Here is a 23,857-nt window from a genome sequence, read left to right as displayed (position 1 = left end):
CAACAAGTAATGAATGGAAAAAATATCCAACTGAAACTGGCACCACAGTGAGCACATACATTGTTCTCTCTTCAGATTTAATGAACCAAAAGTAGTACGACTGACATTACCTTGGCACTCAATTTTGAGTGGTTTGGTTGCATTATTATTTCCTCATGGTGATACAGTAATCATGCCATCTTGTATTGCTTGCATGCCGCTATAACAAACCTGTGCTCTTCTCCAATCACTATAACACATCCAAACTGCAAGATGAAATGCACATCTGCATTTCGACCCGTTTCAACACAGTGGCTAGATTGGCTTATGTAAAACCCTTTTATTCTGCAGCTTAATTAAGTTTTAAAAAGTTACACAGTTCTGTGCATTAAGAGTGCATATTTTTTTTAGCAATGTACATGACACCCCAAATCACAAATTCTGCAAAATTATGTGGTCAAAAATATACTCAATGTAACCTCTTTCATGTAATATCTTAAGAGTGATGTTACTCTGCTTGTCGATTCAGTCATTCTCATGTCATCTGTACTTCTGCAAATGGGTGTGATTGCCCATATGTAAGAGGAAATATAACTTGAGCTACAGCGCAAATGGGCACACAGGACGACAGAGGAGACAGAGACAGCGCTGCCCTGTAGTCCTACTGGCCCATTTGTACTATACTTCAAATTATGCAGTAACAACTAGCCCACCAGCCTGTTCTTTTAAGAGGAAGCTTTACCTCAACATCTCCTGATTAAGTACACAGAAATGGAGAAATGGTTTTTCTTGGCATCCACTACCCCCAACTTGATGAGGTATGCTGCATTGAAAAGAAAGCTGTCTACGGACTCTAGAAAGTAGATATTCAATTTAGGTCATGAATATTTTCAGATATTAAAATTGTAATCGAAGGAACTTGCACATTTAGTTAACAACTCTGTAACTTCGCAATAAAAGGCGATATCACAGTTCTGTAAGGTGCGCCTATTAAGAAAAATGGATGTATTTACATGCACGAGGACCTCCCTCGTGTAAGGCCTGCACCAACACTTTGGAGCCCGAAAATTTGAAACACTGTTTCACTAAGCATCACGTGCATTCCCATAGGCGTGGTCTCCGAGATTGCACCGGTGCATTCCCGGATGCCATAACCACGTGAGTGAGTGAGTAAAATAACTTTATTTCGGTCCAGAGAAGACACATGGTGGTGGATTTCTGCGAGCTCTACTATATGGCACTCATTACTGTGCTTATAACAATAGCCGTGTCATTCTTTCCCACAAGATTGTGATCATGGATTATCCAGAATGCCTCAATGATATTGACTGTGCTGAAGTGCATTGTTTACCTGCATCATGCTTTCAGGCGTACTGAGAGGGAATTCCTGCAAGAAGGGTGGGCATGGATATTGAACATGTGGTATATGGTTCTGACTGAGACACATCAAGAGCTTCAAAGTGATGGGAATGTGAAATAGTAACAGAAGGCATGAAGGACCACCAGCTTTGGGTATGCACTGCTGAGGCAAGATCGTCAAACAATGAGGGCAGCAGACGCGACAAGGAACACTGAATTAAAGTCATTAAAGAATTAAAGGCACCAGCGACGTTGTCCGTGTGAGAAAAATCATCTCGAACCACGCATTCCAGTCCACGCAGGCCCTCCGCGTGGTGCATAATTCATAAAGTACGACTCACACACAACTGCCAGACATGATAGTGTCGGATTGTTATTTTACTATACAAGAAAACATAATTCTGTTGCGTAGAAACTCAAACACAAGCCCCTTCTCCAGCTGCCGTTTGAGGTCTTTCTTAGTAGGAGTGGCACGCCCTGCTCGGTTCCTTGCTACACCATCCAGACTGAACCAAAACGCTCGCCTTCATGCATAGCGTTCACTACCAGCGTTTCCAGGAAAATATTACAATGGTTACATAAGGTGTAGTTGCCACGAAGTGTGAGAAGTAGTTGGGGGATCTCTGAATGCTATCGCATTCCACTGTTAAAGGTCATGCTTAAGCGTCCTCCAAATTTTTTGCATAGCACTCTGAGTACAGTTCAAGGATTCAGTGAGTAGTTGTAAGCCCACCTTACACGAGGCAGGCTTATGTAAAGCGGGCACCCTAAAATAAATCTGAAAGGAGAAGTGGAGGTATTACACTAGTAATTACGTTATACATACACCATTCTGTGATACATGCCAGTGATTTGTGAGTAGGACTTCTATGAAACCCTTGTTAACATTGCAACAATTTCATGCAAACTTGCAGATCACATCTGTCCACTTGAGGTGCTCTAACAGATGCAATCTACAGAACTGCATTATCTGCATTTGATGCTGCTACGGAGTTGTCTAACAAGAGCACGGCTCTGCTTTGCATGTATTTGAGTAGGGAAACTGGAGTAGGACCTGTGGTAAAGCTTCTTTTTAATGACATTCACATGGTTTCACAAGGTGCCACTACACCACATACGAGAGAGCTGAAAGTACACAAGCCTGCAGGCTGTTCACACACCTGGAAGCTTGCCACAAGCTCCAAGCATTCGAAACGTGCGAGGCCAGCAGCCACCTAGCTCATTGGGGAATCTTGCAAAACTGCAAGGCACACTAACACCTCCCATTTTTGTGATCACGCATGTGACTAGCAATGTCCGACTTCTCCACAAATGTGGCCAGGCAAATATGACACTTGTACGGCCACGCACTCAAGTGCTGGAGAATGTGGGCCTGCAAATCACGTTTGTCGGCAAACGAGCTCGCACACCAATCGCACTCGTGCGTCATCCCGCATTCGTGCCGTCGACGAAGGTGCAGAAGCAAGCTGTGCCTGCCGTAAAAAGTGGCCTTGCACAAATTGCACATGAACAGCTTCACGCCCACGTGCAGCCGCAGCATGTGCGTCACGATGCAATCCGTCCTGAGATTAAGAGGTTGCTTGCAGAATTGGCACTTTGCTGTGGCTCTGTTCACGTGAGAAGTGAGAAGGTGGTCCCGCGCTACGCTCCAGTTCACACATCTCCGTGAGCACAGGCTGCACTGGAAAGGCTCCGGCCATAGGCATGTCAGTACATGGCAAGTCAAAGAATCCAGGCCCTGGAACTTTCTTGAGCAAAGTCCACAGGCATAGGCGGTGACTACTGACCCTGCATTGACTGTGGCAGAGCCTTGTCTCTCTTCACTGCAAGGTGGGTTGGTTGTCACTTTGAGTACACAGTCACCTCCTGCGACATAATCAAGTTCTGAGTGTTCCAGCATTCCACTGCTGGTCCTCCTTGAATTTCTCAGCACCAGAGGCATTCCTGAAAAAGGATGGAAAGTGCTCCCAACACAGACGGCAAATGCTGGTAAATATGAAACTGGTGCCCTGCATAAAAAAACTTGAAATACAAGGCAGCGTGTCAAGGCACTATACACAGGAAAGTTGATGAATTCCACTGTGCAATTTGAAACAGTCGCTCAAATCCTAGAGTGAGAGCTCATATTTTTCAAATCTAGATCTGTTGCTTAAGGGGGGACAAGACACTTTAAATTACTTTTTTTTATTTTCTTAAACAATTTCAATGAGATTTACACAGTTCATGTATTTTTACCAGGTGATTTAAGAAATGAAATTATTGTTTTCTATGATAAATATTTTTTATGACATCCAAAAGAGGATGTTCTTTGTTTAGGGCCTAGTGAGCTAATTAACAGCAACTTGCACGGTATCGTACAGCACACTGAATCGATTCTGAATGTTCAGTATGTCGCAAGCTATAAATCATTGTTCTAAGTCATTTTTGAGCGAAGTTGTATGTTGTCAAACTTAGCCATAAACAATGCCCACCTTGGTAATAGAAAAATATCAAGTTGGGCATTTGTCATCACTAAGTTTGACAACCTATAACTTTGCTTCAAAATGGCCTAAAACAATGATTTATAGCTTACAACACACCATGAACAATAAAATCGATTCCGTGTGGCATACATTGCTGTGTAAGCTGCTGTTAATTAGCTAATTAGGCCCTAAACGAAACATTCTGTTTTGGATATCATACGAAATATTTATCACGGAGAAAAATTATTTCATTTTTGAGATAAGCTGGTGAATATGCATTAACTGTGCAAACATAATTCAAATTGTTTTAAGAAATAAAGTTTTTGAAGTGTCTCGTCCCCCTTAAGACAAACCCCTAAATGCAGGATTGTCATGGAAGCCGTGACGTGTGCTACCCACATCACAATGCCTTACGAAAGCAGTGCACATAAAAAATGTTCAACTCAGTTCTACAGCAAACCCAGCCATACCAAACTTCAACTTAGTTGCTCCACAAATTGTACAGTACCTGCATGCAGCTGAGCTATAGTCATGACTTTATATCTGAGACACTCATAAAAGGCACCAAATAGAAGGGTAATTTAGTGAAGCATAAGGCAAACTTAGTGCTGAAAACTCCCTATGTTGAGTTTTTGTTTTTTTAAAAAAAATGCAATGTACCATATAGACTCGTGTAAGGGCTGAATCTTTTTTTCACTATGTGCGGCTCTTGCACGAGACTGGACCTCCTGTTAAATTTTTCCAAGTATGAGTCTCAGGAACTTGCACTCTTTTTCACAAAACACGCTTCTCAATTTGTTAACTGCAGCAAGCTCCTCTTTCTGCTTCAGCCACCGACGTATGCACTTGTCATCAATGCCGAAGCTATGGCTGGCTGCTCGCTTGCTGTGCTCTTTTACGTACATGACAACTTTCAGCTTAAATGCAGCATGTACATCATCCTCAAACACTTTGTTTCCATTGTAGACTCCCGGCAGTTGACAGATGAGCCAAAGGAGCTGGCTGTGAAAACTAACTGCCCAAAAAAATTATGGTGCTGGTGATTTGCAGTGCCCTAGAGGAATGCAGAGGAGCCGAGCATGGCTGCGCCTCGGACTTTTGAAGCTGAAGGGCAGCTCTTGCCATCTAGTAGCAGCATGCGAAAATTCGCTGATGAGCCCACATGGCATCAGGGCACCAAACGCAATTGCTTTTTGTTTTTCAGATTTTTTTGGGCTGCAAAGTTGAGAGTGCGGCTCTTACTCAAAATTATATGGTAATCCTCGTTTATTGATAAACTACTATATTGGCTATAGTACCAAGCAAACAGTGTTCAAATCGCATGACGTGATGGGGAGCTAGTGCAGTAATTTCTAGCCCATCTTATTTTTACCCTCTTTCTGGCTTACCAAGATTCCACTTGTCGGAAGACTCATGCATGCGCTATTTTACCAAAGTAATTTATCAGTCCAGTTTAACGCTCTTTTTTAGCGAAACTTAAGTTGTTGATGGTGTTGAAAGAAATCACATCAAAATCCATGGGGGTGCACCTTCGTTTGGCAGTGTCAGTTCCAGCAATGAGGACTCGTCATTGCAGACTTTCAGATCTTCGGACTGTGTCCACTTGGATATCTTTGGAGTGCACAATTCAGCTTCTGTCGCTTTAGAGATGCCATCGGCCAACATGGATTTGACAGCAATGTCTGTTCTAAAGTCACACTGTGTAGATGCATCTCCTTGCATGACTTTGGTGGATCCTGTTGCCACTGACTGCTGCCCACTGCAATCAGAGGGATCCTTCTCTATAACCTAGACAGAGAGACAAGATGCAATAAGCATGCGGCAATTTGTTATCATCTAAAGCTAAATTACACTGTTTGTCCGAGTGCGAATTCTCTGCCCTAACACTGCTTCCGCTTCCCCCTCCTTTTTCTAGAGTGTGCTTTTCCTGCCATGTGTGCTTTAAAAATACACAGGATTTGAAATACTGCTACTCCGTTTTGTGTGCTCTTCTAAGATGTACAAGAAACTTTTCATGAATGCACACTTCATAACTGTTCTGTTCCAGCAGAAATTAGAAACATTATCCCATGCAGTCCTATGGGCTGAGAGAAAGCAGTATCCCCAATCGGACATCACTACCATCAAGAGTGCCACCACAAACTGCCTAAGTCACTACCTCCATACGGTCTATACTAAAGCAGCAGCTCGGGTATAGTCCTGGAACATCCAGGATAACAGATCAAACTCATATCTAATTGAACACCTGGGCCGCTATCTTGTATGCATTCGAAAAGCCAAAGTTCGGTTTCACCTCACGCGATTGGCCTAAGCCATGATATCGGCTAGACCATACCGCTCTGTTCTCATCTTTTAATGTTATAATGGTAATTTTCTATTCTATCATTTTTGCACGGTTCTTAGTTTCTTTTCAAATCAACACAAATTTTGTGCAGCCGCTTTCAGACTCCTGGACACAGCTTTTTGGACAAAATGAATATTGTCGCGGTTCAACGCGAACAAGACAACAACACTTTGAGCAAGACGGTGGAACGGCCTGTTGCAAATCCACCGGAACAAAGACGTCTTCTTCGTCTCTGCATTTACTGTCCCACTACACGGAGTCCATTAAAGCACTATTCTCATCGTCGTCTACATACAGCACACGTCAATATTAGGCAAAACCTTGGATAGTCCTAGGACCTTCAGAACGACAATTTAAAGGGACCTCTACAGCTTTACAGTGGTGGGAATGTCCAAGAGCATTTTGGAACAGATTTTGTAGCAGTCAACAATGATGATTCTGAATGGTTCTCGGCCGGACACTATTCTCGCACTTCAGAAATGGTTCCAAAGTACTGGCACACATCATATTCTTGACGAAGACAATCCACGTAGGCCACCACTAGCGAACAAATTACAGTCGTCCTGCGGCCACATTGAGTCAACTTATAGGCTCGAAAAAGAAAACACCGCATGCCTCCAGTGGTAAAGCAAGCAAACCGCACAAAGGTAAAAAAAAAAAGAATTCCTGGCAATAGAGTTGCATGGTATGGAGGATAACCATTCGAGTAATTTTATTTTAGGCCTAAAGTCGCCAAGCTAGTAGGGTGGCTGCGTCACCAGCACACACAGATAAACTCCACACAGCAAAGCAGCTATGTAATAACACTCAAGGGAGTAAGTTTCAGTGCACTGTGTGCCATGACACAGCCATCGTGCCAAATGTGCGAGGTGCGTGTCATCAGTTGGGGAACACCGTGTTCACCAGGGTCCTACCGCTAGTATGAATACGGGACATGCCAACAATGTGAAATGGGCTGAGCACATACTATAGGACTGACAGAACTTTACCTTAAACTATGCACAACCTACAAATATGGCACATAGGAGAGTTTCCTAATGGCAGACTGTGAACATATGCGAATTCGATTGGATTAGCTCAGTGACCCTTTAGCTCATTTAGCTTTATGAAGATGCAATGGCACTCTTTGCATAAGGTGGTGGCGACCGCCACCTGGTGTTGACCACAACTCCTCTTCACTGTGGCCTTGAAAATTGTGTGGCGCAGCTCATCCTGGAGCACCTTTGCAGCAGTTTCTCAGTGGTAGCATGGATGCGGCAGCTTTAACAGAGTGTAGCAGATTGGAGCAATTGAAGCAGAATTCCCACCACTGGCTCTAACAAACTAACAATCTATCAGCTCTACACATTATATACAACCTGCCGAATTCCACTTAGTCCACTCAATCGTGACTAGACTTATCAGCAACACCGGTATGTCAACAATACTGCTGTGTTCCTGTCTCTTAATACTACCATATTTTGTTGCATTGTTCAGTGCACGACCCTTAATTCTTTTTTGAATTGCCACAAATTTGTACTAAATATTCACAGATGTTAGGCAATCATTACAGTGCAGAAGGATAGAAAGATGGACAAGTGGAAGTGAATTCATAGTGAGCTTTGGTTGCAGGGCAACAGGAGGGCGAAGAAGGCAGACTGTCAGCCCATTTTCTTTGCCCTTCTGTTGCCGTGCTACCAAAACCATGCCTTGCAGCTCTATCACCAAGGGTTTAGGCAATAGTTCGAAGTTTGTCCCAGAATTTGACAGTTTCAAGACGTACTTACTCTATCTGCTTGACTGTGTTGCATTTCATTCACGTGAACTTGCATGTGACTCGCCACTGCTGAGACATCTGCAAATGTGACCAAGCAAATGGAACACTTGTACAAGTGTGGGTAAATGTGAGCCTGTGAGTTGCATTTTTTGGTTGAGCTCAAGCACTTGTCGAGCTCGATCACCCTTGCACGACACCGACGGGTATGTGTGAGAATGTCCTGCTTCATCACAAATGTGCCCCAGCAGAAGTTGCACATGAACGCCTTGACATGCACGTGGTGCCGCTGCATGTGCCTCATGATGGTCCAGCTCCTACAATCAAGGCTCTGCTCACAAAACGGGCACTTTGGTGTGGCTCTGTTGATGTGAGAAGCAAGGTGACGCCGGGTCGCACTCCAGTCCAAACACGTCTGCAAACACAGGCTGCACTGGAATGGCTCTGGCCACGGGCACGTCTTTACGTGGGAGGCCAAGGCGTCCAGCTCGCTGAACTTGAGTGAGCAAAGTCTGCAGCTATAGGCAACAAATGGTGACCCTGCATTAACTGTGAGAGAGCTTGCTCTCTCTTCACTGCGAGCTGCACCAGTGTCCGCACTGAATCTGCTGTCACCTTCTATGACACCATCAACATTTGCTTCTTGCAGGACTCCATGGTCGCTTCTCCTTGAGTTGCTCAGGACTAAAGGCATTGCTGAAAGAGAATGTAAAGTATGCTACACTGCAATGGTGCTCTCAACATCTGCTATGAAAGCTGGTAAAAATCATACTGGCAAAAATGTGCAAACCAAGGTAGCATACCAAGGCACTACGCTAAGTTATTCTGAATGTCACTATCTAATTTGAAACAGTCGCTTGAATTGTTAACACTTAAATTTTGAAAACCCATATCTGCCTGCAGATGCTGCCACGTCTTCTTCCCATGTCATGCTACCCTGAGGAAGTAGTGCATCAAAGCAATGTTGGTCTAAAATATATTCTGCATTCAAAGGGACGAGAAACGCAGTCGAGGGCAGCAGAAGATCAGATGGGGAAATGAGACTGGGAAATATCTAGGCCAAGGATGCAATGTTTAAGATTGTGCTGGTTGCTGTGGTTTCCATTTTTGTTTTGTTTTACTGTTCTAGCGCACACATGAACACAAAATAAAAGTGTGTGACGCAGATGAAATAAGACACATACTTGCATGCATTTTACATTTCCTGCGTCTCCAGTGTTCTGTGCTGTGCAGAAAGAACTGGACAACTGAAAGTGCAGTTAGGCAGTTACCGAAGACAAAGGTTTTCATTATGAGATGAAATGAAAGGGGCACTAAGATAAGCTAAGCTTTTAACAGCGAAGCATTCCTTCCAGACTTGATATGCATTTACTTGGCAGATTATGATCACTGAAGAAGTCGAAGGGCAAAGTTTCCATTTTAATTTTATGCTATAACTGCTGCACCAGCATGCATTATAAGCCATCACACATTTTATAAGTAGCACTCATTATTGTTCAGAAAAGGCCCTCAAAACTCACTATGTTAAGTCTTCAGTTCCTTTAATACGCAGCATAATATCTGGTCATTCATAAAACATTAATGCTGAGCACATGCTGTCAAATATCTCATGATTATCAGTGTTCAAGTTGTGAAATTTCTGTTCTGAATATGAATATTCAAGAAATATGACCTTCGAATATAGAATATTTCATAGATGTATGTAATGCCATTAACAACTGGATATTCGATCAATTGAGGAGCTCGTGAATAAGAAAGACCTACTTTCAGTTGCCTGGCGCAATGCGAAAATGTTTAGTGAAACATGGAAACAGCACGTCATCAGACCTACAGTCTTTATCAAAAGTGTATAGGCTATGTTGACTGCAACTGCCAGACTGACTACAGGCTCTGCAAGGGTTTTCCTGTAGTGTGGCATAAGTTTCGATACTTTTGGGAATGAGAGTCCTTGCAATTACCATCCATAAGTCCAGGGTGTCTGTAGTAAACTATACAAAAACCACACCACACAGCTGAATGGCATAAATGGTGAAGGCGCAGAATAGGCTGCACGCTTTTGACAAATTTGTACACATACACACAGTGTTGGTCTTGTTTAAGGAGAGAAGTGTGATACTCTATCACTATGCACTGTTTTAAAGTGATGCGAATATGGCAAGACTGGTCAAACAATAATTTGCTTTGCCTATATCGAAACATACTTATGTTGTTGCACATACGTGTGAGCAAAACGAAGACTGGCAAGCATGCTTGTGGTCCCGGGTGGGGAAAGAATAGGAGGATAACATGTAGATCTTCAACCAGCTGGCCGCTCTTGAGCTCACCTTCGCGACCTAACATAAACAGCCCCCTTAAGTCGCAAGGGTGATAAACGGTCATTTTTGCACGTAAAAAAGTGGTAGAAGTGCTGGGAAAGCACTTACAGCAGCGGAATCATCATTGCTGCAGCTTCGTCGAAGCAGTCGACTTGCCGGCCTTCCACCATCTGCCGTGACCATCTTCGACATGCCCTTAGAAGGAGCTGCTTCGAGGGCAGCATTTAACAGTCCACTGCAGTACTACCGAGTGCCATCCACCTTCGGAGGAAAAATGGGAGAAGATGCCGACGAGTGGCTCGTCTACTACAAACAGATGAGCCAAGTCTAATGGTGGGATGCAACTGCTCAGCTCACTGGTCTTCGTTTTTCTCACACGTATGTGCAACAATATGTAGGCTGCCTAAAAGAGAGCCATTCTTATTGGATCACTAGGAATTACTGAGCACAAGTTAGTGACCCCGTGCGTTTGCTCAGGAACTGATGCACCTGCACAAGAGTGGCTCTCCTGGTGAAGAATCATTTGGAACCGCTCCCATGTCCATTGACCTCCCTCCCTCGAGATTCCAACGAGTGTCGCTACTTACCCCTTACGTCTGAACAGAAAGGAATATTTAACAACTTCAAACAGGGAATTCTCAAATCAAATAGCATGGAATATTCTATTCCTACTAATGATGTCACAAGAAGCTAGTTTGAGAACTTCAAGCCCATGTCTCAGTCTTACCATACTTGTGTTTGACTTGTGTTTGAGGCATTGCAGATATGCGATATCGAAAACCCGCCTTAATTTATCATTCATCTTTAGTGTTCCTTTAAATTAGTCATTTATAATGGTGATAATACTATTAAAATGCTATGAGGGTGCACCTTTGCTTGGCTGTTCCAGCAGTGGAGAGGTACTGTAGCTTTCTTCGAGATCATTGGACTGCGTCCACCTGGAGACCTTCAGAGTGAATAACTCAGCCTGTGTTGATTTGGACACGCCCTCCTTACACCATGTGGACTGGACAGCAACATCTGCTCTCCGGTCGCATTGTGCGGCAGCGTCTCCTTGCATTACTGTGGTGGATCCTGCAGCCACTGACTTGTGCGTACGCCAGTTGGCAACATTCTGCCTCATAACCTAGCCAGAGAGGGAACATGCGAAAAAGCATGCAGTAATTTATTGAGCTGTAAATGCCAGTTCATGGTCTGTCACTGCAACAATTAGACAAAGATGATGACAAGCGAATTGCACTGGTTGACCTGGAAATAGATATGACCCCCTCCCTTCATTCTTCACTGCAAAAAGTCCGCTTTCTGCTGCCGCAGTCTCATCTTTTCGCCCATTGTTTCTGATCCACATATTGTAGTCCACCTCTTGTATGATGCCAAGGTTAGCGCAGAGTATAAAAGTCTATTTCATTTCTAGTCTCGTCATTCAGGCTCCTCCACGTCCACTTTCGACTATCCCGCTTGCGGAAGAAGGTATTCATTATCCACATATTATTCCGTTCTGCAAACTACTAATAACTCTTTCCTGCTATTCCTAGAACCGATGCCATATTCCCCCACTGACTTGTCTATAGCCTGCTTCTTGCCTACCCTGGCATTGAAGTCGCCCATCAGTATAGTGTATTTTGTTTTGACTTTACCCATCACCGATTCCACGTCTTCATAGAAGCTTTCGACTTCCTGGTCATCATGACTAGATGTAGGGGCGTAGACCTGTACAACCTTCATTTGGTACCTCTTATTAAGTTTCACAACAAGACATGCCACCCTCTCGTTAATGCTATAGAATTCCTGTATGTTACCAGCTATGTTCTTATTAATCAGGAATCCGACTCCTAGTTCTCGTCTCTCCGCTAAGCCCCGGTAGCACAGGACGTGCCCGCTTTTTAGCAGTGTATATGCTTCTTTTGGCCTCTTAACTTCACTGAGCCCTATTATATCCCATTTACTGCCCGCTAATTCTTTCAATAGCACTGCTAGACTTTCCTCACTAGATAACGTTCTAGCGTTAAACGTTGCCAGGTTCAGATTCCAATGGCGGCCTGTCCAGAAAATTACATTAGAAAATACTGCTACAGATATGACAGTGACTGGTATTAAGTATGAGCGACGAATCGGTTGACCTTTATGTTTGGATGAGGAAGAACGATCTCTAACGAGAATGGGCAATGAAAAAGCTTGGATTTATAGAAAAAAAATTACACTTGGCACAAATGGAATTGACATGGCCAGGAAGCTGATTAAGGGCAAACTGACGGAACTCTTTTGGCCAGCGTCGTCCGTGCTTGGTCAGAAGTTGCAGGTGCACCTGAACACGAAGAATTTCTAGAAAGTCCTTTTTGAGTTAACTGGATGACTCGGCCAAATGTCCGTGCTGGTGGAATGGTGGCTGAAGCTCTTTTCAGTCTAGACACAGTCCTCTCCAGATTCGATATCTCATCCAAATTCTTCTACATGCGCTTCTTTGTTGGTAGTGTAAAAAGCCTTGCAAATTCAGCTCCAGCCCTTTTCCTCTTGGTGTAGATGGGAGGTCCTGTGATGACCAAGATGTGCTTGGCACAGACTCTGTTGGGGCAGAACAGCGACACATGAGACACAGCACAGATTAGCCAAACCCAGGTAGTGTTTTCTTTTATGTTAGAACCAATTATACTGAACCATAAATATGAACAAACATTCATATCTGCTGCAAACAAATGACGTGGATCCCAAGACTAGCAAGCCAATACAGATATCTCAAGCATATTTATTTCTGAACCCGGTGTTGTTTACCTTGTAGTAGCAGCCAAAGTCCACACAATGGCCTTGTTGTAGCAGGCAGCAGCTTCTGTTTAGTGCATGGAGTGTGTTGATTTATTATACCGGTGCCATCCTCATTACTGCATGTCTGGAATGGCAATTCTGACTGCATCAGAAATTGAAAAAGCACAATTTTGCAATATGAAATGCAAAAAGGCGTGACATATACAATGTAATGGTTTGAGACTACGGAACACATGCAAATGTACACTGTCTGTTCTAGGGTGCTTAAGCAGCATGCTGAATCAATATTGCTATTGTCCATAAAATTGATGTCTGCCCAACTACAATGCATGTCAACAGCTTAAGTATTATTAAGATCACAAATGAGAACATTTGTGCGTTCATTTATACACTAGAAGAGATCACACTGCCGGTTCCACAACCTAATGCATGAAAGTCATGAAGCTATTAGAACTGATGCATTATTTTTCTGCACGAACGTGATGCACCGCTTTACTACTGCAAAAATAAATGCCCTACGGTAAACCAAACTGAACAGCAAGAACATTTGGAACCAACAAGTACAAAACATGGGTTAATTATCATGCTTGCAACTGTTTAATATATTAAATTCTGTACTTTCACTTCATTTTACCAAAGGATTATTTGGTTTTGTGGACGAAAGAAGTTGCTGGCGGACTCAAAAAAAAGTTTTGTATGTATATTGATAAGGCTACTCAGTCACCTACGGCCACGGCTACAAGATGAAAAATGTGATGTGCGTTCCGATATCATTCTCTCTTTCTTTCCTGATTGTGTGTGTATAATGACGGCCTCGCCACTAAAGGTTTATTTAGCAAACTGCAACAGAGGATCCTGACTGCCCATATGTAATGCAGGATCTAGTTCGTTAACTTGTCTCCACCTGTAAGTTAATGAGAGGAATATTATATAACGATTCAAGCAGTGGTGCTAAATGACTCACCATTATTGCCGTTGTCAGACACAGCAGAATCCAGCTCCCGTTTCAATGCAGACGCCTTCCGAATGGCTCACGACCGAAACCTAGCTTTCGGATTTATACGTCCGCTTGCAAACACGTCACTTCACCCCAAGTTAAATAATGCAAGACATCCAAGCGCAATAAACTAGTTTTAGCAACAAAGAAGCAACCAGTCTAGGTGTACGAACGAATGAATCCGTGCCGCTGTGCACTTGAAAATACCGGAAAAAATTTTAAATCCAGGCCAGAGGTCATGTGAAAGACTGATGATGCTGAATGCTATTTGCGTTTATAATGAAAAGAAACAATAAACTTACTAATAAACAGTACAATATCTAATTAGCAATGATAATATTGCCCTTCTTTTTATGTAATAAAGATGCTTCAAGAATTGTAGGAGGAAGTTTGTAAAATAAAATTCCGCTTATTACGGCGCCTCTAGCGGGAAGTATTGTAACTAACGTAAGCATCCCAAAGTGATTCTACTATGCTGGTTTAATTAGCAGCGGTGTGCAGTCGATTTTTTCCCCCTCTGTGGCCATTTGTTGAACTTGAGAGTGTGCGCCGGGGCGTGTGTGCTCTGCAGAGGCTACTTAGAGTGCCAGCAACAGGCAGCAAGGGGAAGTACGTTAGGGTGCCTCGATGTGCGCCCGCTGCGGGCGAACATCGAGGCACCCTAAAGCACGTCTGCTTGTAGCGCCATCTACTGGCGGCTAGAATAAGCAGAGACAGACGGCTGATAGGCAAGCAGCCGCTGGACTGCCTCCTACGCCAGGTGGATGTGCAACAGCCGGGGCCTGCAACGCTGAGTCTGCTGCTAGCACCCCGTGTTCGGTAGGCTACCACATTGGAAACGTTTAAGGACCAGCGTATGCCCGCTAGTCAATACACACTACGAGCGTATTTTAATGCGTAAACATTTTTTGGCAAGTATCGTAGCAAGATCTGCCCGCCACGCAAAAAGTTAATGCCTTGTACCTGCACAAAAATGCATAATGTGGAAAGTTGCGACATTTAATCATCATAATAGTGTAAATGTAGATGATTGGCATCTTCATAAGCGGGAAGAAACAATTAAAGAAATTGATTAGAGAGAATAATCATAGAGATACAAGGGTCCATAAAATATGTATTGGGGAAGCCTATAGTAGCGGTGGACCAATTTAAATTTGGGGGTAGGCCAACTTCAAATTTGGGTGTAGGCAAACATAATTTGGCGGTGGGCCAAATTGAAATTTGGATGTATTTGGATGTAGGCAAACAAATTTGTGTGTGGGCCATCTTAATTTTGGGGGTGGGCCAACTTAAATTTGGCAGTCGGCCAAGTTGAAATTTGGGGGTAGGCTTTTACAACGCTTTTACAACTGCAGTAGTTTCCACCTGCTTTTTTTTGCAGTACGGAGCTCTGGCTCCACACTCCCCCCATAGCGTGAATAGACGTCACTTGATTCGGAGTGGTTTAGGAGAGAAGCACACTCAGGTGAAACTTTAGCTTAGCTAAATAAACGTAAATATTTCGTTAATGAATTATTCAGGCTTAGTTATTTTTATAATTGTGACATTTGCGTAATTACCTCATTAGCCTTAGTTAACGTTGACAGAGACATTTGTACATTTAATAAATAAGATTACTTAATGAGGTGTAGCTAATATCAATGTGCCTTTAATTATTCTTAATTAGACCGATAATTTAACAATTAGTAGCTCTTGACCAGTGTAATAATTAAACATAAATTTAATAGCCTCATATTTCTAATTACCCTCAATCAATCCCCGTTACGTTTAACTAATTTTATTGTAACTAATCTTTTCAGTCTTATTAACCTTACTTACCCTTATCCCTCTCAGTACTCACTATATATAGTTGTAATCATAAATCTCATTAGTCATAGACAGTCATAAGGCATTCTCATATACACCTCCATAGGACCTCATGTATGCCTATGCATGCAGTGCATCATGTCACGCGTTGTAACGGCGAGCCTTTACCTCTTCTTCCGTCGTTGTGTCATCACTCTGAAGGCTGCTGGCACTGTCGGCTAGAAGCCGCTTTTGAGCATCTCGTCGTCGTCGTTTAGCGAGACGCTCCTCTCGTTGCTCGGGTGTTTCACTAGCTCGTTTGGCCCTGGCCTTTTCATTCTTCCTTCGCAACTGCCCAGCAATTCCCGAACTTTCACTATCTTGGCTACTCTCAGCTGACATGGCCGAACGTCGCTGTTCGGCTTCCTTTTCACGCCGTTTAGCGAGACGTGCCTGTCGTACTTCTGGCGTTTCGGACTCGGCTTTCCTGCGTCGTTTAGCGAGACGTTCTTCTCGTTGTTCGGGTGTCTCGGACGCTCGTTGAGCTTTCAGCCTTTTATTTCTTCGCTCCTTTTCAGCCAACTTCCGTGGTAGCACTTCTGTATCGGTAGTATCACTCTCTTCTCCTTCCATGTTGAATGCGCACGCCTATTCTCTGGCAAGCGGTTATATAGTCGGCCTCCGCGATAAACACGCGCTTGCGGCGAACGCCAAACGATGACGCATAGCGCGCGGCAGTGGCCACCTGCGCCGCACGTGACGTCACGCGCGGCAGCGGCGAAAGGTCGGGCGACGGAGTCGGCGGCGGCCACCTGCGCCGACGGAGCCAATTCCGACATACGCCGGCTCGCGCGGTGACTAGCGTAGTGAAGCTTTTCACTTCAAAACGGGCGCACGGACGGACAGAGCTCCGAGGGAAGTACCCTAGAATGCTTACGCATTAAGCCAGGGATGCACTACCGGGCGTATGTTGGTGCTTCCGCGTTTCCAGTGCGCTTGCGTATCCAACGCGGTTTGCTAGCAGCAGACGTTGCGCTGCAGGCCCCGCTCCTTGCGCAAGTCATGCGAGGGAAAGAGAGAATGGGGTTCTAGTTTCTCTATGGTTCCAGTTAATTCTAGCAGGCGCTTGACTATCGGCCATGCCTGGTTATTCTGGCGTCCAGTAGATGACGCCACAAGCGGACGCACTTCTCCTTGTTGCCACTTGCTAGCGCTCTAAGCAGCCTCCGCATAACCTCCGCTGAGCACGGGCCCCGTGCTCGCGTGTTCCCTTTCATAAAGGACCACCCCAAAGTTGGTTCTTTATTCTATGACCACCCTGTACATGGCGCCCCAGTGAAATATGGCGACAGTGTTCGCCGATATCCAGTAAAACACACAGAACCAAGAAGCCGTAGCACGACTCCAAACTACAGCTGGGAAATTACAGAATCTTATTCTTAGGAGGGTCTCCAACCAATGGCACGGAGTTAAGGGGAAAGATGCCTGCAGGCTAATCCAGGCTTTATTTCTGAGCCGAGTGGCGTATGTCTGCCCTTACCTGCATCTCAGGAAGAGGGATTTGGAACGGATTAATGGTCTAATCCGAACGTTATTCAAACAGGCTCTTGGGCTACCAAAATGGACTAATACGGAGGCACTGTTGAGTCTAGGGGTACATAATAACGTTGAAGAAATCATAGAGGCCCACAAATGGGCTCAAACAGTTCCAATTATCCGGCACACACTCGGGACAGCGGATCCTCGACACCTTAGGGTATCTCCCAGCCTTAAATATCCCACAACCTCAGCGGATACCTAACACTATCCGGACCAAGATCGTTATCCCCCTGCTTCCGAAAAACATGAGCACTGAAAATAGTGGTAGACGCAAAGCTAGGGCAGCGGCACTCTGGCAATGCTACAAAAACCAACCCGCCATATACGTAGATGCTGCTCGCACCATTGATGGTCGACACACCATAGCTGTCACTAATGGCGACGGACACACCATCAGCTGTGCAACGGTAAACACATCTTCCATTGTGGAGGCGGAAGAGGCCGCCATCGCCATGGGCACCTCCATTCAAGGCACCAAGATTATTATATCCGACTCGAAAACAGCGATTCGTAACTACACCTCAGGTTTCATTTCCCCTCGAGCATTCAGAATCATCAACAAAAACCTCAATCAATTGAAGTTGGTGTGGGTACCCGCTCATGCGGGCGGGTACCTTTCCGGGGCAGCCGCTCTACCATCTGAGCTAACCAGGCTTAATTACTTCTCTCCACCTAGCGGGTTTCTGCAGAAGTATCAAGTCAAACTCTTGGCTTTGCTTGCTGTTGTCCACAAATTCAACTTCGCTCTGCCACCTGCTAGCAGCCTGGTTAGCTCAGATTGTAAAGCGGCTGCCCTGGAAAGGTGGTGGTCTCGGGTTCAAGTCCCAGACCAGGACGAATTCTTCTTCAACTGGGAGGCTTTTCTTTCGAGGAACCCATATGGGTTTCCTTTGTAGCAATTGCTACGAATGGGTGGATGTCTGATTTTCCCTTTATTAATTACTTCTCTCCACCTTGCAGGTTTACACAGAAGTATTACGTCAAACTTATAGTCATCTTGAGTAAATCTCTTTTTATAATGCTGTTTTCTTAGACAACTTGCCTTAGCTTCAAAAAAAGTGTACTGCCCCTCCAGTTATCGTAAAGCCATCCTGTTTTATGGTTTTCTATTGTTGTTTTTATTTTCCATCTACTCTAATCACTGCTTGCACTCCGCCTCCTTACTTTAAGATTTATGCCCTTTTTTGTCTCACTGCCTATTGGCCTCATGTGTGTTCAATGACGACGCTGTGAATGGTGTTCCAATAACGTCAGCAGGGGGACCCGCTTTCGCCATCTGCTAGGCTCCGGCCAGAACAGCTGCTTTTCCGTTCATTTGCTGCCACTATTACTGTGTGCTCACATGGCACAGAACTCACTAATTACTGTCTATATTGTTTCTGGGTGTAAATTTATAAATTTTGATACTTCTAGGCCAATAAACATTACGTTTTATGTGTCTCCCATAAGACCGGGCCTGTCATGGTCAGGGACACGATCTCGCAACTCAATCGTCGCATGCTTTTGTATGGAGCTGCAGCCTCTTGGAGCTCCTCATGCCGACGGGTTAGCATTTGCAGGAGAGCTGCAAATATTCCCCTATCGCCAGGGGGAGAGAAGTGCCCAGCGTTCACACATGAATATGTTTGGCAGCAGTGTGCAACCTTGTTGCTGGCCGGGGAGGGGGAGGAGGTCCCCCAGAAACCATGTCACGGATGGCCCCACCCATCATCCTTGGGAGAAGTCCCCCATGCGAAATACCAATCAAGTGCAAAGTAGCATGCCGAATAAGCCACTATATAGTTGATTGCAAATTTTACACTTAGCTCATAATTCCCCTCATTTGGTTCTTCATAAATGAAGCCACTGTTCACATGAACATCTCATTATTTCACTAGCAAGTGGTTACTCTTGGACAGTAGATGCACTGTGTTGTCTTGTCATGTTTCACAATCCTAAAGAATAGTTTACACTACCTTTCTGCACGGTAATTTTACGATGAATTTAACTTTGAAAATTTAATGTTATTTGTTTTTGTTAGCATCATGGAAATATTTCTGTTCAATGCACAGTTAGGAAACGTGAAATCAGTCGCAAAGCATTACTTCTTTAGTGTAAAAATAAAAAAATAACATATATAAGAGAGAGAAAAAAGCGAAGACAAACTGTTTTGAAGGCGGCCCTGAGTGCAAAAAACCTTTTTGTTGTGTTGGTGTTTCTCCCCTTCCCCGTTTTAGTCTGGTTAACACCACTTAATTCATTAAGCATTAACGAGCTCAATGTTTTCAATTTTATTATATTATAGTTTAAAATACATATGACACGCTTACATGAAACACTTATGCAGATTCAATGCATTCGTTGGAATCTCATCATCAGCCTGGTTACGCGCACCGCAGGGCAAAGGCATCTCCCATACTTCTCTAACAACCCCCGTCATGTACTAATTGTGGCCATGTCGTCCCTGCAAACTTCTTAATCTCATCCGCCCACCTAACTTTCTGCCGCCCCCTGCTACGCTTCCCTTCCCTTGGAATCCAGTCCGTAACCCTTAATGACCATCGGTTATCTTCTCTCCTCATTACATGTCCTGCCCATGCCCATTTCTTTTTCTTGATTTGAACTAAGATGTCATAAACTCGCGTTTGTTCCCTCACCCAATCTGCTCTTTTCTTATCCCTTAACATTACACCCATCATTCTTCTTTCCATAGGTCGTTGCGTCGTCCTCAATTTAAGTAGAACCCTTTTCGTAAGCCTTCAGGTTTCTGCCCCGTAGGCGAGTACTGGTAAGACGCAGCTATTATACACTTTTCTCTTGAGGGATAATGGCAACCTACTGTTCATGATCTGAGAATGCCTGCCAAACGCACCCCAGCCCATTCTTATTCTTCTGATTATTTCCGTCTCATGATCCGGATCCGCCGTCACTACCTGCCCTAAGTAGATGTATTCCCTTACCACTTCCAGTGCCTCGCTACCTATTGTGAATTGCTGTTCTCTTCTGAGACTGTTAAACATTACTTTAGTTTTCTGTAGATTAATTTTTAGACCCACTCTTCTGCTTTGCCTCTCCAGGTCAGTGAGCATGCATTGCAATTGGTCCCCTGAGTTACTAAGCAAGGCAATATCATCAGCGAATCGCAAGTTACTAAGGCATTCTCCATTAACTTTTATCCCCAATTCTTCCCAATCCAGGTCTCTGAATACCTCCTGTAAACACGCTGTGAATAGGATTGGAGAGATCATATCTCCCTGCCTGACGCCTTTCTTTATTGGGATTTTATTGCTTTCTTTATGGAGGACTACAGTGGCTGTGGAGCCGCTATAGATATCTTTCAGTATTTTTACATACGGCTCGTCTACACCCTGATTCCGTAATGCCTCCATGACTGCTGAGGTTTCGACAGAATCAAACGCTTTCTCGTAATCAATAAAAGCTGTATATAAGGGTTGGTTATATTCCGCACATTTCTCTATCACCTGATTCATAGTGTGAATATGGTCTATTGCTGAGTAGCTTTTACGGAATCCTGCCTGGTCCTTTGCTTGACAGAAGTCTAAGGTGTTCCTGATTCTATTTGCGATTACCTTAGTAAATAGTTTGTAGGCAACGGACAGTAAGCTGATCGGTCTATAATTTTTCAAGTCTTTGGCGTCCCCTTTCTTATGGATTAGGATTACGTTAGCGTTCTTCCAAGATTCCGGTACGCTCGTGGTCATGAGGCATTGCGTACACAGGGTGGCCAGTTTCTCTAGAACAATCTGCCCACCATCCTTCAACAAATCTGCTGTTACCTGATCCTCCCCAGCTGCCTTCCCCCTTTGCATAGCTCCCAAGGCTTTTTTTACTTCTTCCGGCGTTACCTGTGGGATTTCTAATTCCTCTAGACCATTCTCTCTTCCATTGGAAGAATGCTGGAATCTATGTGAAGCTAATAATAAATACTATGCAAATCATGATACACCCAATTGTGTATTTTCATCATATGCAATGTTTATGTTCATGCCCCTCAGAAGCCACAACTGATGTTTATGCTCTATACACCGTTCACCAGGTCAACACTGGCACACACGACTGTCACTTTGTTTTGCCACTTAATTCCATCTGTCTTGACAAGAGGTTCTAGATATTTTGTAACCACCAAAAACCTGTCATTGAAAGTCGTTGGTAGACTCTTGTATGTCAACGACAGCACTTCACTGGGATTCTGGTCGATCTCCTAGCACTGGAACTCGCTGACCCTTTCCTTGAATGCGCCGACAATTTCCTCAAATACCACTCTTTATATGAAATGCAGAGAATCTTTCTTGTAAGTGAAAGAAGCATGAAATACTACACAAAGCTTGAACTTTGAAAAATTCACCATGCTTTTCAGCAAGTTTGGCTTTAATACTGCCCGACCACAAAACACCGTTTACCTAATGCCTCATTATACTGCACTGAGCCATATTATCACACCACAGCGACCACTTGACTTCTAGAGGGCAGCATAAAATGCCTTCTGTGATGTACTTACGACGCTTGGTGACAAGAAAATTGAAATGTCTATGGCTAAAGCAGTGCAATACCGACTATGCACATTGCACTTTGCATTTCATACGTGTGCACGAATGTTTGCATTCCAACTTGGCTTGTCACTTATTCACCTCTGCAGGGTCTTTGGACTGGCACTGTGACTGTCTTCTCAGATGTTTTAGTTCGGCGTGTCATGCTTCTCCAGTGTCTTTAGAAGTCACTGGATCCATCCATGATCTAACTGCGTTCACCACATTGCAAAGTGTGCCTCAGAAGCTTACTTGACGAATGTCCTGCCTCTTCGAGGAGCAAAGTAGAAATGAGGGTTGTCTGTAACAGATTGAGGCGATGGCGCTTCAGCGCCACCAACTTTTCCTAGCTTTCCTCGTGCACCCATATGCTGCTGCAGTGCTCTCTCTCTCTCTCTCTCTCTCTATACCTCCTTCTCAGCTCCGACTTTTTCTCTCTCAAGTGCCCCACAGGTGGTCTCTAAAACCCAACATATATGACATGTTTCCGGCTCCCAAAATCACTTCTGCGGCACTCAGTCTTCAAGATAGGCATTTCAAATCCAGATGGCGCCACTTTATGGGGAGACTTTGGACTCTAATGCACTCTAATTAGGACAGCTGCGCTGCTCTCCCTCCCTAATTCCCAGCTTCTAGACAGCCCACGCTCTTGCAAACTCTCCCATTGGTATTATAAGTTCTTGTAAAATTTCCCATCCCCGCTCTACCTCTACCACGTGAGCGGCTCACACACCTAGGACCGGCTTCACACACACATACACTTTTTTCTACTTTGAGACTTCTAATGATAACGCATTAATAAATGCCCACAACAATACTTGCCAAACTGACCTTGCTGCTATGGGAGATGCCGTATCCACTCGTGACGGTCGCTGCAGTGTTGACACCGTCCCAGGAGTTTGCCTGCTCATCGGCTTCGGAATGCTCGCCGACGGACACGGATGTCCCACAGTGTTCCTGGTTGTCGCACAACAGCCCAGCAGAAACGCAGAAGCCTGTTGGTCGGTCCCTGGCAGCAAGCAACACTTGCAGAGCGAGGCGCTGTTCGTTGCAGGCAATAGCGACTACGGGGTCCCAATGCTCAAACTGCAACGACATGCAATGTTTGGGCCGTGGAGGAGAGCAACCTCTTCGGGGTCTCAGCTCGGCGTCGGCTCTGTGCTGCTGCTCTTGTCTATTCTTGACCGTCAGTAACAGCTGCTCCCAGCGCATCCGCACCGCTTCCACCGCACGTTCTGCTTCCCGCCTCGTCGCCTCCTCTTGCCGCTTCACTTCGGCATCAGCGGCTAAACGATGTTGTCGTTCTTTACGAGACTCCGCTTTACGCTTCCGACGCCTCGCTTTAGCTGCGCCGGCCAAACGCACTTGCTGCTCCTCGTACGGTTCGACTGCGCGCTGCCGACGCGTCCTTCTCTCTGCTACAGCTGCCAAACGGCGCCGCCTTTGCGCGTCTGTTTCGACTGCACGCCTTCGTCGCATAGCCTCGGCATTATTCAGTCGACGCTCTCGTACAGGGTCACTCGTAGCACTCATCGTTATATTTAACTATTTTACAGCACACACGCAAACACTGCCACGAATACCACTCTCCTCCAGACGCTAAACCAAAACCGCCGATTGATGGATGCATAGAGTTTCTCACTACAACACCTCTATGGACGGATGCATGGAGGAAGTTGGCTGGATGGATAAGGCTAACCACTATGGCTGAATCCTTTAAATCGCGCGGCGGCACACGCCATCTAGCCGTGACTAGTATTATATTTTGTTCTTATGGAGGGTGAAATTTTACTCTTGCCTTGATTTTAGACACCAATCAGATAACCTCCGTTTGGTTATTTCTACCCGCTTGAAGTATATTTTGCCTTCTCTGTCCCTGAACCCCAATGCTTTGAAAAAAAAAATAACGGCCGTGGCTTAGCTTGGTTAAGCCTGGTGATTACGAAGCAATAGTGTGTTATTCTCAGATCAGCTGGTA

At 44.6% G+C, this 23,857-nt stretch overlaps 1 protein-coding gene across 2 annotated transcripts; it reads right to left on the bottom strand.

Moving 5' to 3' along the window:
• Positions 1 to 304: 304 nt before the first annotated feature.
• LOC126544437 (uncharacterized) lies at positions 305 to 23,527 on the bottom strand. Of its 2 annotated transcripts, none has more exons than XM_055077644.2 (5): positions 22,711 to 23,527; positions 11,083 to 11,338; positions 7,911 to 8,593; positions 5,330 to 5,588; positions 305 to 3,282 (listed from the first exon to the last, which is right to left on the bottom strand). In XM_055077644.2, the coding sequence occupies exons 1-5, from the start codon at positions 23,410 to 23,412 to the stop codon at positions 2,591 to 2,593; spliced, it is 2,592 nt and encodes an 863-aa protein (XP_054933619.1). In that variant the 5' UTR covers positions 23,413 to 23,527; the 3' UTR covers positions 305 to 2,590. The 2 variants fall into 2 exon arrangements, with proteins under 2 accessions (XP_054933619.1, XP_054933620.1); XM_055077645.2 differs by lacking the exon at positions 22,711 to 23,527 and adding an exon at positions 15,944 to 16,488.
• Positions 23,528 to 23,857: the final 330 nt, after the last annotated feature.

This window comes from Dermacentor andersoni, chromosome 10 (assembly GCF_023375885.2).
Source record: "Dermacentor andersoni chromosome 10, qqDerAnde1_hic_scaffold, whole genome shotgun sequence".
NCBI lineage: Eukaryota > Metazoa > Arthropoda > Arachnida > Ixodida > Ixodidae > Dermacentor > Dermacentor andersoni.
This window is presented reverse-complemented; position numbering and strand designations above follow the sequence as displayed.